This window comes from Pan troglodytes, chromosome 1, assembly GCF_028858775.2.
Source record: "Pan troglodytes isolate AG18354 chromosome 1, NHGRI_mPanTro3-v2.0_pri, whole genome shotgun sequence".
Lineage (NCBI taxonomy): Eukaryota > Metazoa > Chordata > Mammalia > Primates > Hominidae > Pan > Pan troglodytes.
The window spans coordinates 70,267,119-70,284,151 of record NC_072398.2 but is presented as its reverse complement, the minus strand read 5'-3'; the positions used below and the strand labels follow the sequence as shown (position 1 = coordinate 70,284,151).

The 17,033-nt window shown below is 37.6% G+C and overlaps 1 protein-coding gene across 9 annotated transcripts in view; it reads left to right on the top strand.

Moving 5' to 3' along the window:
• RALGPS2 (Ral GEF with PH domain and SH3 binding motif 2) overlaps positions 1 to 17,033 on the top strand; it is a 186,791-nt gene that overhangs the window by 94,768 nt on the left and 74,990 nt on the right. For all 9 annotated transcript variants that reach the window (XM_001155326.8, XM_009439001.5, XM_001155266.8 and 6 more), the window contains one exon: positions 3,635 to 3,761. In XM_001155326.8, coding sequence (XP_001155326.1) covers positions 3,635 to 3,761 — 127 coding nt within the window. The remainder of the gene's footprint in view (positions 1 to 3,634; positions 3,762 to 17,033) is intronic.

Here is a 17,033-nt window from a genome sequence, read left to right as displayed (position 1 = left end):
TTGGCTCACTGCAATCTCCACTTCCCAGGCTCAAGTGATTCTCCTGCCTCAGCCTCCTGAGTAGCTGGGATTACAGGCGCCCACCATTTTGCCCAGCTAATTTTTATATTTTTAGTAGAGATGGCGTTTTGCCTTGTTGGCCAGGCTGGTCTCGAACTCCTGACCTCAAGTGATCTGCCTGCCTTGGCCTCCCAAAGTGCTAGGATTACAAGCTTGAGCCACCGTGTCCAGCCTAAGAGAGTGAATCTTAAATGTTCTTACCATACAAATACATAAGAAGTAACTAACTTTGTGAGATGATGGATATGTTAATTAGCTTGATAGCTTGATAATAATTTCATTATATATGTGTATTAAAACATGTATACCTCAAGTGTATGCAATTTAAATTTGTCAGTTATACCCCAGTACTGCTGGTGGAAGATTGATTGTAAATTTTATATGGAAATTTAAAGGTTCAGGAATAGCTAAAGAAGACAATGGGAATTGGGGACATAAGCACTTGCCTGCCCTAACAGATGTCAGGATATACTAGATTCTTGGACAGTGTATGATTCCTGCAGTTTTAGACATATCTACCAATGAAACAGAATGAAGAACCCAGAAATACCTCCTTGTTTTTACAGGATTCTGATACGTGTATGACAGAGGTGGCATTGTAAGTTGGTAAAGAAATGAGGGGCTGTTTATTAATTGGAGCTGCAAAATTGGTCACCAGTTTGGGGGAAAAAATGAAATCAGGCCCCTTGCGCCATTCACAAAAATCCTTGTGAGATGACTCAAGGGCTTAAATGTGAAATGAAAAACTTCAGTTTTTTAGAAGGAAAAATATATGTGAATATCTCTCTGGTTTGGCATGAATAGATTTCTGGCTTTGGACAAGTAAGGATTTTTTAGATAAGATACAGAAAGCTTCAACAATGAAAAAAATAATAATAAATTTTGTCATGTTAGAGTAAGAATTTCTGTTCATCAAAAGATACCTTAAAATGGAAAAGAGGATGCAGTGGGCGGAAGATATGTGCAACAGTTAGTTGTCCAACTAGAATGTGTCCAACACAAGAATTTGCATCCAGAACTCTTAACAACGAAAAAAGAAAAAAAATAGAAAAATTAACATTATAAATGTATTTTGTAGAGGAGAGGATACACATAGAAGCAGTGAAAATGAATGAACTATAGCTTCCCACAACTTCATGGATGAAGCTTTAATATCACAATGTTATATGAACAAAGTAATTGCCAAAGACTAAAAATGAAATAAAAGTTAAAATGGAATAAAATTTGCCAAAAATGAAATAAAATTTGAGGAGAATGATAAACAGAACATTCAGAGTAGTGGTTACTGGTTACCTCTTAAAGGCAGTCAAGGCAGTTGGATGGAAGATGAGTCATGTGTGTTCGTTATAAAGTTTAAATCCATTTAACAAAGCCATACCAGTCTCTAATGATAATTGAGTGTCACAAACAAAAGATTATAATTAATCTGCACCCCGGGTCTAAGATAAAGTATTCATTTATGCAGTTGCACACATTCATACCTATTGTGTGAAGATACAAATCAAGGTGATGAGGAATAATCTGGGAGTTTGTGTTTCCTGGGGTGACTGACATGAGCAGGCATTCATCTAGGTTTTCCCCCAAAACAGATTGTGGTGGTAAGGTGGTGTTAGATATCTGGTCAGGAACATCTAGAATTCTGTGGGTCTCCTCTTTCATTAATATCAATGAAAGTGTGAAGAGGCTTGCCCCCATTTGTCATGCTCTTGGTGCCAAGGACATGTAGAAGTAGAACACTGTGAAGTATTTTGTCCGCCCCCCCCCCACCCCCAGCGGTTTTTGGAGGGGAAAATACAGTAAAGTGACTTTTTAAATATAACATTATAAATATCAAAAGGAGATTTGAAAAGAAGAAAGAAAAGGCTTCTCAGTTAATAGAGCTTCTGAGCTATCATTCAGGAAATACCTATATTAACATCTAATTAGTTCTTTATATTCATATTCTTCCTCTAGTCTTCTGGAAACAAGTCTCTCCTACCACAACTCAGATTGAATTCTATTTATCTGATTATTGATTTATTATGAAAATTACAAAATCATGTTTTTTTAATGTATTAGACCATATAGTTTGTTATAACAGTTCTGTGTTTCAGCTGTGGCAAGATTAGTTACGAGTTCTAAGTAATTTGTTTCTCCTGGTATTGTACCAAAGTTTTTGAATGATTGACTTAGGGGAAAATAAAGAGCAGGTTTATCATTATCCCTATGTCACATAACTATATTTTGCATATCCAGATACTTCCTTAAGTGGTAAAGAGTTAGATATACAGGCAGCAAGCAAACATTTGCACCTAATCTTGAGATTACTAATCAAGTATCTTGAAAGTGGAGTAAGAGAAAATTGTAAAACCGCTGTTTTAGACCATGGAATATCCATGTAAAACATTAAAGCAAAGGACCCCTTGACATTGTATTTTAAAGAGGGAGCGATACTGTTGAGACGTTTTTCTAATAGAGATTTTCTGAAGATAGTCTGCATCTTTGAGCCTCTGAACAATAGATCCCAACTGTACTACTTATAATACTAGAAAGAGTAGTGGATTAGGTGTCAGAATATTCTTATCTCCAGAACCAGACTATAAGATCCTGAAAAACAAGGACATACATCTTTGTGAGTGAGTGGGTAACAGAGAGTATTATATTCTGCTACTTGCTAACCTTGTGATCTCAGTCTCCTCATCTCTAAATTAATACTCATACTTTTTTGTTAATCTCATAGGAAAATTAGGTGAGACTTACATAGGTGGAAATGTTTTGCATGCTGTAAAACAACACCAATATTTTAATATGAAATAAAGTGAAATCTAATGTAGTAATGAAATAGAAACTTCATGTCTAAATACAAAAAAAATTTTTCCAGTCTTTGGAATGATTTGAAAAACTATTTCCTGAACCTTTTAGTGAACACCATTGTGGGTGACTGACTTTGCTTTTTTTTTTTTTTTTTAACTCCCCTTGATTATTTACATTGATCTCAAAGGCACTTACTGCAAATCTGCCTCTCAAGTGTCTTACAACGGTATCTTTTAGTTATGTTGTATGTGATATAGCACTGATCAAAGAGAAGAAAATATCAGAAATCCAAAAATGTAAGGAATTAAAGGATTTTACAGTTATTAGGACTAGCCACGACTAGATTTATCAAGAAAAAGTGTTAATCGCAAAATTTGGTGTTTATTTAACATTATGCAAGAATGATGTTTATCTTTGAGGTGGCAAGGGACAGTTCATTAAAATACTTGGACATTTGAGCTAAATATGAATGCATAATTTTCTAAAATTAGGAAGGTGATTAATAAAAATTGATTAATTTAAAATAGTAAACACGAAAATGTTATAATTTATTACTTAGTTAATTTTATGAACATACAAAGGATATCTTATAAATAATGAATTTGGATTATTAATAGACAAATCTGATTTTGTCTTATTTATATACTACCAAGATATAATTAAAGAAGATATAACTTTGAAATTAAAATCCATATCAACAGTAAATACAACTTCAGTTCAGGTCTTTGCTACAATAAAATGAGATTTGTAAATAACTTAGGTTTTTCTGTTTGTTTTTTAGTTATTAAGTCGAAAAGACAAAACTACCTTTGAAAAATTAGAATATGTAATGAGTAAAGAAGATAACTACAAAAGACTCAGAGACTATATAAGTAGCTTAAAGATGACACCTTGCATTCCCTATTTAGGTGAGTTATGTCACTGTGTGTTTTTTGTTTCTAGTTGTTACTCTTCCTTACTCAGTAATTTATGTGAAATTCAAGGTATTTTTTAAATGTTTGTATCTTTTAAATAAATTACTTCAAGATTGGTAAGCTGAAAAAAATGGCTAAAGATAGTTGTTACCCTATTACCTGGAATGTATTTTCATATTAGATTAGCCTTTTGCCCTCAAGGTTTTTCATAGACTATTATGTTTTCTTAGAGTAGGACCATATAGTAAAACAATATTTTTAGCTGTTTTAGTAATGCTTTTAAAGAATATAATAGTTTGTAATGATGTTTAATACATTAAGGAAATTGATCAAAGTCCTTATATAGTGAGGAGATATTTTAGTGTGAATTCTGAAGTAGTCTCAGTGCATATTGGTATTGTTGTTTACCTGAATGAAATGAGTTGATTCACTGTGGCAATTTAGCTTCGTGCTGAGACAGTTCTGTATTTCGCATCTCATCTAATTAAGAATTTATCTCTTTATTATATATCTTGTAGTGCTTATAAATTCAAGAAGTATTTAACCAGTAATATTATAAGATTATTTTTAACAAAATATGAATAATGCTTTGTTAGGTGTTTGAATGAAAAGAAGACCCAAATAAGTTGTTCTTTTAAATAGGTATGTAAATCAAACACAAGGAAAATACATGATACATACCTAGCATACATTAAAATGAATTGATTTGATCCTATGTAGAGAGTAATCAAATGATGAAGATTTGGTGCTTTCTGGTCCTCCCCACCCCCCAGATTTTGTGTTTGATGAAATTACTCACACTAAATTTCAAGATAGCTATTTCTGAGAGTGATTACAGTGTCACCTTGAAGTGTTTACAGTCCCAGTGACTAGAAGACAAAGAAGGGACAAAGGCAGTTGATACATGCCCATTTAGCTACTATAGAACATCAACCTTAGTTTCCCAGAGAAGAGTTTAACTCTTTAGAATATTGTGGGACACCCTAGGATTGCAGAGAATGGGGACCTATTGTGTACCTTGTGTTGAAGGCAGAATACCCCTAAGCACAGTAGAGTTAGTGGCCGCTGCATCCCAGAATATTTTGTCCTGTTTCTTTGATAAACAGCTTAGGATCATAGTAAGCATGACTCTTATCAGAGAGGCTCTAAGCTGGATATTAGGAGAAAGACATTCTGTATGTGCTTTACATTTTTAGGTTGTTGCTGTCGTTGTTTGTTTTGTTTTGTTTTGTTTGTTTTTTGAGACAGCCTCGCTCTGTTTCCTAGGCTGGAGCTCAGAGGTGCGATCGCTGCTTGCTGCAGCCTCTGCCTTCCAAGTTCAAGTGATTCTCCTGCTTCAGCCTCCCAAGTAGCTGGGATTACAGGCAAACACCACCACGCCCAGCTAATTTTTGTATTTTTAGTAGAGACAGGATTTCGCCATGTTGGCCAGGCTGGTCTTGAACTCCTGGCCTCAAGTGATCCGCCCATCTCAGTCTCCCAAAGTGCTGGGATTGTAGGCATGAGCCATCACACCCAGTGTGGTGCTCTGTGTTTTACCATAGCCTTGGCTGTGCCCATACTTGCAAATATAATTCGAGGAGAGAAGGAATAGGGAATTTTTTCAAAAATAATACCTTCACAATTCAGAAGAATGTGTACTTTTTATAGTATGAAGAACATTAGACTGAGAATTGGCAATCCTCAATTCCACAATGACTCTACAGTCCTTATTTTTCAAGTCATTGAATTTTCTTCTTTGAGCCTTGTTCTCTTTACCTAGAAATAGCATGCATAGGACTAGAATCATGTTCTCCTTAAGGCTGGATGGGAGCATTGTGATATCTTCTTTCTTATTTTTTATTTTTATTTTTTTTGCGACAGAGTCTCGCTCTGTTGTCCAGGCTAGAGTGCAGTGGCACAGTCTCAGCTCACTGCAACCTCCGCCTCCTGGGTTCAAGTGATTCTCCTGCCTCAGCCTCCCAGGTAGCTGGGATTACAGGCATGCACCACCATGCCCAGCTAATTTTTGTATTTTTAGTCGAGATGGGGTTTCACCATATTGGCCAGGCTAGTCTTGAATTCCTGACCTCAAGTTGTCCGCCCACCTCAGCCTCCCAAATTGCTGGGATTATAGGCATGAGTGATGGCACCCAGCTGTAGTGATGTCTTCTAATTAACTTATTTTACTATCGAGAAAACCAAGATCCAGAAAGGTAGAAGACCTGGCTCATAGTCCTAAGACCTAGTTACTGACAGGTCTGCATTCTGAAGTCTTAACCTAGAGAGCTCCAATTATACCTGCTGAACTCTCATTTTAAAATTTACCAATTTTACGATTGCTTTCTTTTTCTCATTGAAATATGTTTTTCTCAAACTAAATTTCATAATTTGTATCTTCTAGAAAAGAAAATTAAGATTATTTTCCATTCAAAATGAGAAAATAAGATAATAGGAATCCTTATGCTGTGATTTCTAGTTGGGGACCTTCTTGTACTCTTGGACCTTCTTGACATTTTTCCACAGTGGAGACATCAGTACAGGATTGAAGCTGTGTACGTCTGTATATGTGCTCAGGTACATTCATGCAGTCTCATGCACACACAGAGAGAAAGTTGGGGAAGAAAGCACTAGCCAAGTTGGAGTTTAGTGGAATCAGGAAAGGTTTTCTAGTGGAGAATATACCTCTTCTGTCTCAGCCCCCGACCTGAAACAAAGAGTAATCATACCTACGGGTTAAAGCAAATGCGGAAAATGTTGAGGTACAGATGTTAATTTGGAGAAAATATTACAAGCATTGTTTTTCTCGTATCTTCCATTTTTCCCATCATCTCCAATGACTCCTTCTTTTTTCAGTTCCCTTTCATTTTATATGTTCTCATGATGTAGGATCTTACGTTTCACTCTCACCGTGTAGTTCTGCTTCACTTTATACTTAAGCTAATTTAAAAGTATCTCATTCTTGTTGTCACCTTTTTCTCCATCTTCACTCTCTAGAAATTTTCCTAATAAGGTCACCAGTGACTTCCTGGTTGAAACATTTAATAGATGTTTCTCAAGCCCCATCTTAATTGTGTGAGGGTTGGTGTCAGTTATTTCTCCTCCTTGAAATTCTCCACAAGTAGCACCAGTCTTTCTTGGTTTCCCTTCTACATTTCTGGCTTTTATTAGCTGCTCTTACTCTACCTTTGTCTCTTAAATGTATTCTTGAGAGGTCTCAGTCCACTTCTTTTCTTTCTTTCTTTTTTTTTTTTTTTTTATTTTTCAGAGACAGGGTCTCACTCTGTCATCCAGGCTGGTGTGCAGTGGCATGATCAGCTCACTGCAGCTTCAAACTTCTGGACTCAAGCGATCCTCCCACCTTAGCCTCTGCAGTAGCTGAGACTACAGGTGTGCACCACCAAGCACAGCTAATTTTAAAATTTTTTTTGTAGAGACAGGGTCTCGCCATGTTGCCCAGGCTGATCTCAAACTCCTGGCCTCAAGCAGTCTTCCTGCTTCAGCCTCCCAAAGTGCTGGGATTACAGGTGTGAGCCACTGGGCTCAGCCAGTCCACTTCTTTTCTTACTCTATATAATCGGAGTGGTCTCATTCAGGTTTTTTCTGTATATTGCCTGATCTTCCAAATCTAGACTGAATCTGTCTAACTTTGTATATCACTGTATATTTTATATCTATCTGTATATCTTAGCTATCTACTTAATCCCTGGGGCCTTCTAACATTTTTAGATACTAAAATACTGATTCGTTAAGTGAGAAAAATCTACAGGTATCTCCCATTCAACATGTGCAGAAGTGAATTCATCATCTCTTCTTCTTCCTCCAAACTTGATCCCCATCTGATCTCCTAGCTTTCTCTACCAGTGACCAGTCAGTGTAGTAGTATTGACACTGCGGTACCACACTACAGCCTGGTGTTTTAATGCATTTCTGTTTCCTCCTCCTCTGCTTCTCATATTCTCTAGTAAAATGCATGTGTCTGAGGGTTATCCAAGAATTAGAAAACAAAAGGCAGCGGGGAGGGTACCAAGATGGCCGAACAGGAACAACTCCAGTCTACAGCTCCCAGCATGAGCAACACAGAAGACAGGTGATTGATGCATTTCCAACTGAGGTACCGGGTTCATCTCACTGGGGCTTGTCGGACAGTGGGTGCAGGACAGTGGGTGCAGCCCACCGAGCATGAGCCGAAGCAGGGCGAGGCATCACCTCACCCAGGAAGTGCAAGGGGTCAGGGAATTCCCTTTCCTAACCAAGGGAAGGTGTGACAGAAGGCACCTGGAAAATCAGGTCACTCCCACCCTAATACTGCACTTTTTCCAGAGGTCTTAGCAAATGGCACACCAGGAGATTAGATCCCGTGCCTGGCTCAGAGGGTGCCATGCCCACGGAGCCTTGTTCATTGCTAGCACAGCCATCTGAGATCGAATTGCAAGGCGGCAGCGAGGCTGGGGGAGGGGCATCCGCCATTGCTGAGGCTTGAGTAGGTAAACAAAGCGTCCTGGAAGCTCAAACTGGGTGGAGCCCACCGCAGCTCAAGGAGGCCTACCTGCCTCTGTAGAATCCACCTCTGCAGGGCATAGCCGAACAAAAGGCAGCAGAAACCTCTGCAGACTTAAATGTCCCTGTCTGACAGCTTTGAAGAGAGTAGTGGTTCTCGCAGCACAGAGTTTGAGATCTGAGAACAGACAGACTGCCTCCTCAAGTGGGTCCCTGACCCCCAAGTAGCCTAACTGGGAGACACCTCCCAGTAGGGGCAGACTGACACCTCACACGTCCAGGTAGCCCTCTGAGACGAAGCTTCTAGAGGAACAATCAGGCAGCAACATTTGCTGTTCAGCAATATTCACTGTTCTGCAGCCTCTGCTGCTGATATCCCCGCAAACAGGGTCTGGAGTGGACCTCCAGCAAACTCCAACAGACCTGCAGCTGCGGGTCCTGACTGTTAGAAGCAAAACTAACAGAAAGGACATCCACACCAAAACCCCATCTATATGTCACCATCATCAAAGACCAAAGGTAGATAAAACCACAAAGATGGGGAAAAAACAGAACAGAAAAGCTGAAAATTCTAAAAATCAGAGCACCTCTCCCCCTCCAAAGGAATGCTTGCCAGCAACAGAACAAAGCTGGATGGATAATGACTTTGACGAGTTGAGAGAAGAAGGCTTCAGATTATCAAACTTCTCCGAGCTAAAGGAGGAAGTTCGAACCCGTCGCAAAGAAGCTAAAAACCTTGAGAAAAGATCAGACGAATGGCTAACTAGAATAACCAGTGTAGAGAAGTCCTTAAATGACCTGATGGAGCTGAAAACCATGGCACAAGAACTACGTGACACATGCACAAGCTTCAGTAGCCTATTCGATCAACTGGAAGAAAGGGTATCAGTGACTGAAGATCAAATGAATGAAATGAAGCGGGAAGATAAGTTTAGAGAAAAAAGAGTAAAAAGAAACGAACAAAGCCTCCAAGAAAAATGGGACTATGTGAAAAGACCAAACCTGCGTCTGATTGGTATACCCGAAAGTGACAGGGAGAATGGAACCAAGTTAGAAAACACTCTGCAGGGTATTATCCAGGAGAACTTCACCAACCTAGCAAGGCAGGCCAACATTCAAATTCAGGAAATACAGAGAATGCCACAAAGATACTCCTCGAGAAGAGCAACTCCAAGACACATAATTGTCAGATTCACCAAAGTTGAAATGAAGGAAAAAATGTTAAGGGCAGCCAGAGAGAAAGGTCGGGTTACCCTCAAAGGGAAGCCCATCAAACTAACAGCAGATCTCTCTGCAGAAACTCTACAAGCCAGAAGAGAGTGAGGGCCAATATTCAGCATTCTTAAAGAAAAGAATTTTCAACCCAGAATTTCATATCCAGCCAAACTAAGCTTCATAAATGAAGGAGAAATAAAATCCTTTACAGACAAGCAAATGCTGAGATATTTTGTCACCACCAGGCCTGCCTTACAAGAGCTCCTGAAGGAAGCACTAAACATGGAAAGGAACAACTGGTACCAGCCACTGCAAAAACATGCCAAATTGTAGAGACCATTGATGCTAGGAAGAAACTGCATCAACTAATGAGCAAAATAACCAGCAAACATCATAATGACAGGATCAAATTCACACATAACAATATTAACTAAATGTAAATGGGCTAAATGCTCCAATTAAAAGACACAGACTGGCAAATTGGATAAAGAGTGAAGACCCATCAGTGTGCTGTATTCAGGAGACCCATCTCATGTGCAGGGACACACATAGGCTCAAAATAAAGGGATGGAGGAAGATCTGCCAAGCAAATGGAAAACAAAAAAAGGGGTTGCGATCCTAGTCTCTGATAAAACACTTTAAACCAACAAAGATCAAAAGAGACAAAGCCATTACATAATGGTAAAGGGATCAATTCAACAAGAAGAGCTAACTATCCTAAATATATATGCACCCAATACAGGAGCACCCAGATTCATAAAGCAAGTCCTTAGAGACCTACAAAGAGACTTAGACTCCCACACAATAATAATGGGAGACTTTAACACCCCACTGTCAACATTAGACAGATCAACAAGACAGAAGGTTAACAAGGATATCCAGGAATTGAACTCAGCTCTGCACCAAGCAGACCTAATAGACATCTACAGAACTCTCCACCCCAAATCAACAGAATATACATTCTTCTCAGCACCACATTGCACTTATTCCAAAATTGACCACATAGTTGGAAGTAAAGCTCTCCTCAGCAAATGTAAAAGAACAGAAATTATAACAAACTGCCTCTCAGACCACAGTGCAATCAAACTAGAACTCAGGATTAAGAAACTCACTCAAAATCACTCAACTACATGGAAACTGAACAACCTGCTCCTGAATGACTACTGGGTACATAACAAAATGAAGGCAGAAATAAAGATGTTCTTTGAAACCAACGAGAACAAAGACACAACATACCAGAATCTCTGGGACACATTTAAAGCAGTGTGTAGAGGGAAATTTATAGCACTAAATGCCCACAAGAGAAAGCAGGAAAGATCTAAAATTGACACCCTAACGTCACAATTGAACTAGAGAAGCAAGAGCAAACACCTTCAAAAGCTAACAGAAGGCAAGAAATAACTAAGATCAGAGCAGAACTGAAGGAGACAGAGATACAAAAAACCCTTCAAAAAAAATCAATGAATCCAGGAGCTGGTTTTTTTTTAAAAGATCAACAAAATAGACCACTAGCAAGACTATATATATAATAACGAAAAGAGAGGAATCAAATAGACACAATAAAAAATGATAAAGGGGATATCACTACCGATCCCACAGAAATACAAACTACCATCAGAGAATACTGTAAACACCTTTCTGCACATAAACTAGAAAATCTAGAAGAAATGGATAAATTCCTGGACACATACACCCTCCCAAGACTAAACCAGGAAGAAGTTGAATCCCTGAATAGACCAATAACAGGCTCTGAAATTGAGGCAATAATTAATAGCCTACCAACCAAAGAAAGTCCAGGACCAGATGGATTCACAGCCAAATTCTACCAGAGGTACAAGGAGTTGCTGGTACCATTCCTTCTGAAACTATTCCAATCAATAGAAAAAGAGGGAATCCTCCCTAACTCATTTTATGAGGCCAGCATCATCCTGATACCAAAGCCTGGCAGAGACACAACAAAAAAAGAGAATTTTAGACCAATATCCCTGATGAACATGGATGCAAAAATCCTCAATAAAATACTGGCAAACCGAATCCAGCAGCACATCCAAAAGCTTATCCACCATGATCAAGTGGGCTTCATCCCTGGGCTGCAAGGCTGGTTCAACATATGCAAATCAATAAACGTAATCCAACGTATAAACAGAACCAAAGACAAAAACCACATGATTATCTCAATAGATGCAGAAAAGGCCTTTGACAAAATTCAACAGCCCTTCATGCTAAAAACTCTCAATAAATTATGTATTGATGGGACGTATCTCAAAATAATAAGAGCTATTTATGATAAACCCACAGCCAATATCATACTGAATGGGCAAAAACTGGAAGCATTCCCTTTGAAAACTGGCACAAGACAGGGATGCCCTCTCTCACCACTCCTATTCAACATAGTGTTGGCCAGGGCAATCAGGCAGGAGAAAGAAAGAAAGGGTATTCAATTAGGAAAAGAGGAAGTCAAATTGTCCCTGTTTGCAGATGACATGATTATATATTTAGAAAGCCCCATCATCTCTGCCCAAAATCTCCTTAAACTGCTAAGCAACTTCAGCAAAGTCTCAGGATACAAAATCAATGTGCAAAAATCACAAGCATTCTTATACACCAATAACAGACAGAGAGCCAAATCATGAGTGAACTCCCATTCACAATTGCTTCAAAGATAATAAAATACCTAGGACTCCAACTTGCAAGGGATGTGAAGGACCTCTTCAAGGAGAACTACAAACCGCTGCTCAACGAAATAAAAGAGGACACAAACAAATAGAAGAACAATCCATGCTCATGGGTAGGAAGAATCAATATCGTGAAAATGACCATACTGCCCAAGATAATTTATAGATTCAATGCCATCTCTATCAAGCTACCAATGACTTTCTTCACAGAATTGGAAAAAACTACTTTAAAGTTCATATGGAACCAAAAAAGAACCCACATTGCCAAGACAATCCTAAGCCAAAAGAACAAAGCTGGAGGCATCACGCTACCTGACTTCAAACTATACTACAAGCCTACGGTAACCAAAACAGCATGATACTGTTACCAAAACAGAGATATAGACCAACGGAACAGGACAGAGCCCTCAGAAATAATACCACACATCTATAACCATCTGATCTTTGACAAACTTGACAAAAACAAGAAATGGGAAAGGATTCCCTATTTAATAAATGGTGCTGGGAAAACTGGCTAGCCATATGTAGAAAGCTGAAATTGGATTCCTTCCTTACACCTTACACAAAAATTAATTCAAGATGGATTAAAGACTTAAATGTTAGACCTAAAACCATAAAAACCCTAGAAGAAAACCTAGGCCATACCATTCTGGACATAGGCATGGGCAAGGACTTCATGTCTAAAACACCAAAAGGAATGGCAACAAAAGCCAAAATTGACAAATGGAATCTAATTAAACTAAAGAGCTTCTGCACAGCAAAAGAAACTACCATCAGAGTGAACAGGCAACCTACAGAATGGGAGAAAATTTTTGCAATCTACTCATCTGACAAAGGGCTAATACCAGAATCTACAAAGAATTCAAACAAATTTGCAAGAAAAAAACAACCCCATCAACAAGTGGGCAAAGGATATGAACAAACACTTCTCAAAAGAAGACATTTATGCAGCCAACAGACACATGAAAAAATGCTCATCATCACTGGCCATCAGAGAAATGCAAATCAAAACCACAATGAGATACCATCTCACACCAGTTAGAATGGCAGTCATTAAAAAGTCAGGAAACAACAGGTGCTGGAGAGGATGTGGACAAATAGGAACACTTTTACACTGTTGGTGGGACTGTAAACTAGTTCAACCATTGTGGAAGTCAGTGTGGCGATTCCTCAGGGATCTAGAACTAGAAATACCATTTGACCCAGCCATCCCATTACTGGGTATATACCCAAAGGACTATAAATCATGCTGCTATAAAGACACATGCACACGTATGTTTATTGCAGCATTATTCACAATAGCAAAGACTTGGAACCAACCCAAGTGTCCAACAGTGATAGACTGGATTAAGAAAATGTGGCACATATACACCATGGAATACTATGCAGCCATAAAAAAGATGAGTTCATGTCCTTTGTAGGGACACGGATGAAGCTGGAAACCATCATTCTGAGCAAACTATCGCAAGGACAGAAAACCAAACACCACATGTTCTCACTTATAGGTGGGAATTGAACAATGAGAACGCTTGGACACAGGAAGGGGAACATCACACTCTGGGGCCTGTTGTGGGGTGGGGGGAGGGTGGAGGGATAGCATTAGGAGATATACCTAATGTAAATGACAAGTTAATGGGTGCAGCACACCAACATGGTGCATGTATACATATGTAACAAACCTGCACATTGTGTACATGTACCCTAGAACTTAAAGTATAATTAAAAAAAAAAAAAAGAAAGAAACCAAAAAGGGAAAAAAAAACAGAAGGAAATTAAGAACATACACTATAGCATCTGCATAATTTTAGATACTGGTATTCTTCATATAGTTCATCCCTATCTGGGTATGTGAAGAAGCATCTTGATTGTGAGATTATTGTGGACTCCTGGGCATAAATATTTGGTAGACATGGGAAAGGAAAATGAAACATTTGTCAGATGAGTTTTTATGACTCAGTTTAGTTCGTTTCCAGTATGAAAATCATCCTTTTAATGTAATGACTGCTTTGCCTTATAGCAAACTGTTAGATTAAATGTATTTAATCTATTAAAACATACATGGTTTTGACTTCAGAATCGTTTTCTATTCATGTGAAGGTAGGCTTAGTACAGTTGACAAAAACTTCAGCATTTATAAATGCTGTACATTTGATAGAAGTTGCCCTAAGAACAATTAAAAGGTAAAACTCATTATGCAAATTGGTAGCTTCATTTAACTATTCCTCTTCAAGTATACAGAGTTTGCATAATGCTATGCTTTATTCATTATGTCTGCAGAGGTTATTATGGAAAGAATATATCAATGAAATATCTATAGTGCATAGAAAAAAGGTAACAGCTAATGATTTCTTAACATGAGGTATATGGTCCAAACTAATAGTTTTTTCTCCCCTAAAAATGAGAACCAAAACCTACCAATTTTTGTGAAGCTTGTAAAAGGGAGTAGAGTCCTATATGCTGATAAAACTCTTATTTTGATACCACCAAATTTATCTGTAGTTCAATGTGGATTAAATTATAAGAAGTAGAAATGTTTTCTTGGCTCTCAACTCATCATCCCTTGAAAAATTGTCTCTTCTGTTGGTTTGCATTCAAGGTAAAAATTAGTCAGCTTGGACAATATCGTGAAAAATTCTTAGAATAAGGATATAATTTGTCTAGAGAGGAATAGTTGGCAAATCTGAAGGAAAAAATTGCTTTATAAGAGAATTATTGCTTTTAAATCTGAAAGTCATTAACAACACTTATTTGTTCTTGTCATTGGAGAACAGTCTTAAGGGGCTTGTTGAAGAATTTGGCATGGTAAGTTTTATTTTGCTGATGAGAGCAAACTAGAATATTGTGAAAAAAATAATTTAGTTATATGAAACATCATAAATATTCTTTAATGTGCTTTTTCTAAGCCTCATTTCTACTTTATGTACTACAAAGATGCAGTAGCTCGACCAAGAAAGCATATTTTGGCTAGGTGCGGTGGTTCACGCCTGTCATCCTAGCACTTTGGGAGGCTGAGGCAGGTGGATCACCTGAGGTCAGGAGTTCGAGACCAGCCTGGCCAACATGGCAAAACCACGTCTCTACTAAAAAATACAAAAAATTAGCTGGGTGTGGTGGCACACGCCTGTACTCCCACTCCAGCTTGGGTGACAGAGCAAGACTCCATCTCAAAAAAAAAAAAAAAAAAACATATTTTTTGAACTGTGGAAATCAGTAAATTGTTGCAGTACTCTATACCGCTTCCTATTAAGTAGAAGCAGAATGTAACAGAAAAGTTTTTGTAAAATCTCTAGCCCTCTGTAGAATATGAGTATACTCTTGGTGGATCTAGATATGACTCCTTTTTCTTATTGGAGAGAGACTTCTTCCCCTTCCCCATTTAATTTTTAATTTAATATGTCAGGTTTTCATGATAGTACTTTTTTGTTAGAAGAGAAATACTTTTCTTATAACCCTCTGTAATATAGTGTTCCTTGCCTACTGCTCTCTGAAAAGCACCCTGTTTATGATATTTTCATTAATCTGTCTCCTCCTCAACAGAATGTAAGCCCCTATTTGTCTTGGTTTAAGGGTTTATCCTTACAGCATCTAGAACAAAAGTAGTCATATAATAAATGTTTCTTGGTTCAACTAATTATCCCTTTCTAGCTCTTCCCATTGTTTCAGTGATTTTGATTTAATTTCTGTTTAAACAATAAATGTATTTGTGTGGCATATTTGCATGGGTCAACTCCTTACCCACCCCTGATTTTTTTTGTTGTTGTTATTTTGTTTTGTTTTTGGTGCCTCAGCTGGCACCTAGTATTTACTTAGCACTGTGCTTGGTGCTAAATATATAGCAAGAGATTACAATGGGCTTTGTCCCTGCCTTTATAGAACTTAATATCTCTGGAATTACAAAGGTCCAGGATATCATTAACCTCATGAATAATCTCTCCTCTTTTCTATATCCTGGAAGAGATGCATATCATTGCCTTGTGCCTTACATTGTTAGTGGTGTCCTTATCATAGTTAATGACATTTTTACAGCATACCTAAAATGATAAGAATCTTACCGATTTGGTTTTCAGTCGTTTTTGCGTATATTGAATTGTTAAATATTCAGTAGAATATAGTTATTTAGTTTTAGAAATTTCTAACTCATGTAAAAATGTTTTCAGGAATAATAGTTTTGTATTCATATTTCTATTCAGATAATTTCAACAAAGTCCAAGTCTTTTTTGCTGATCTGTAGGAATTAAAAGGAGATTTTTCCTCTCGTTTGATAGAATTTTTCTTCAATATGTAAGGCTCTGACACTGATCTCAGAAATGCCTGTTGGTCAATAAATGTCATTGGCTTTTAATATTTCAAGTTTTATTCCATTTTCCTTTCTTTAGTTTGATTTGTCAATAATATACATTATGGATTACCTTACCCTATTCTTTTAATTATATGTTGTTATATATTGTATACTAAAACAGCAGTAAAGCATCTTCACTGATTTTCTTTTGGATTTGAGAATAAGCTCTGACCAAATGGCAGCTAGCCCCTTTTCTTTAGCCAGAATTACATCCCCATTTTCCATTACCTCATTTATATATTTTTTTACCCTCACTCTTTTATATATTTAAAATTCCTCTAAATTCTTTGTTGATATGTTTTCTGAAGTTTACTTTAGACCAAAGACTTCTGAAATAAAAGAGCTGGGGGTGGGGTTGTGTTAATTTCATCCCCATGTTCATAGTGTTTTCTTTAAGTGCCTTGTCTTTCTAAAAAAATAAGAACAGCAGCTATACAGATCTGCATGCTAATTGTAAACAGAATCAGATTCCCCTAACAACAGTTTTACCAGTGGTGTTTCCAACTGTGAATATTTCAGTGATTTGTTTTGTAATTTTTTTAAGCAGGCTTTAGCAGG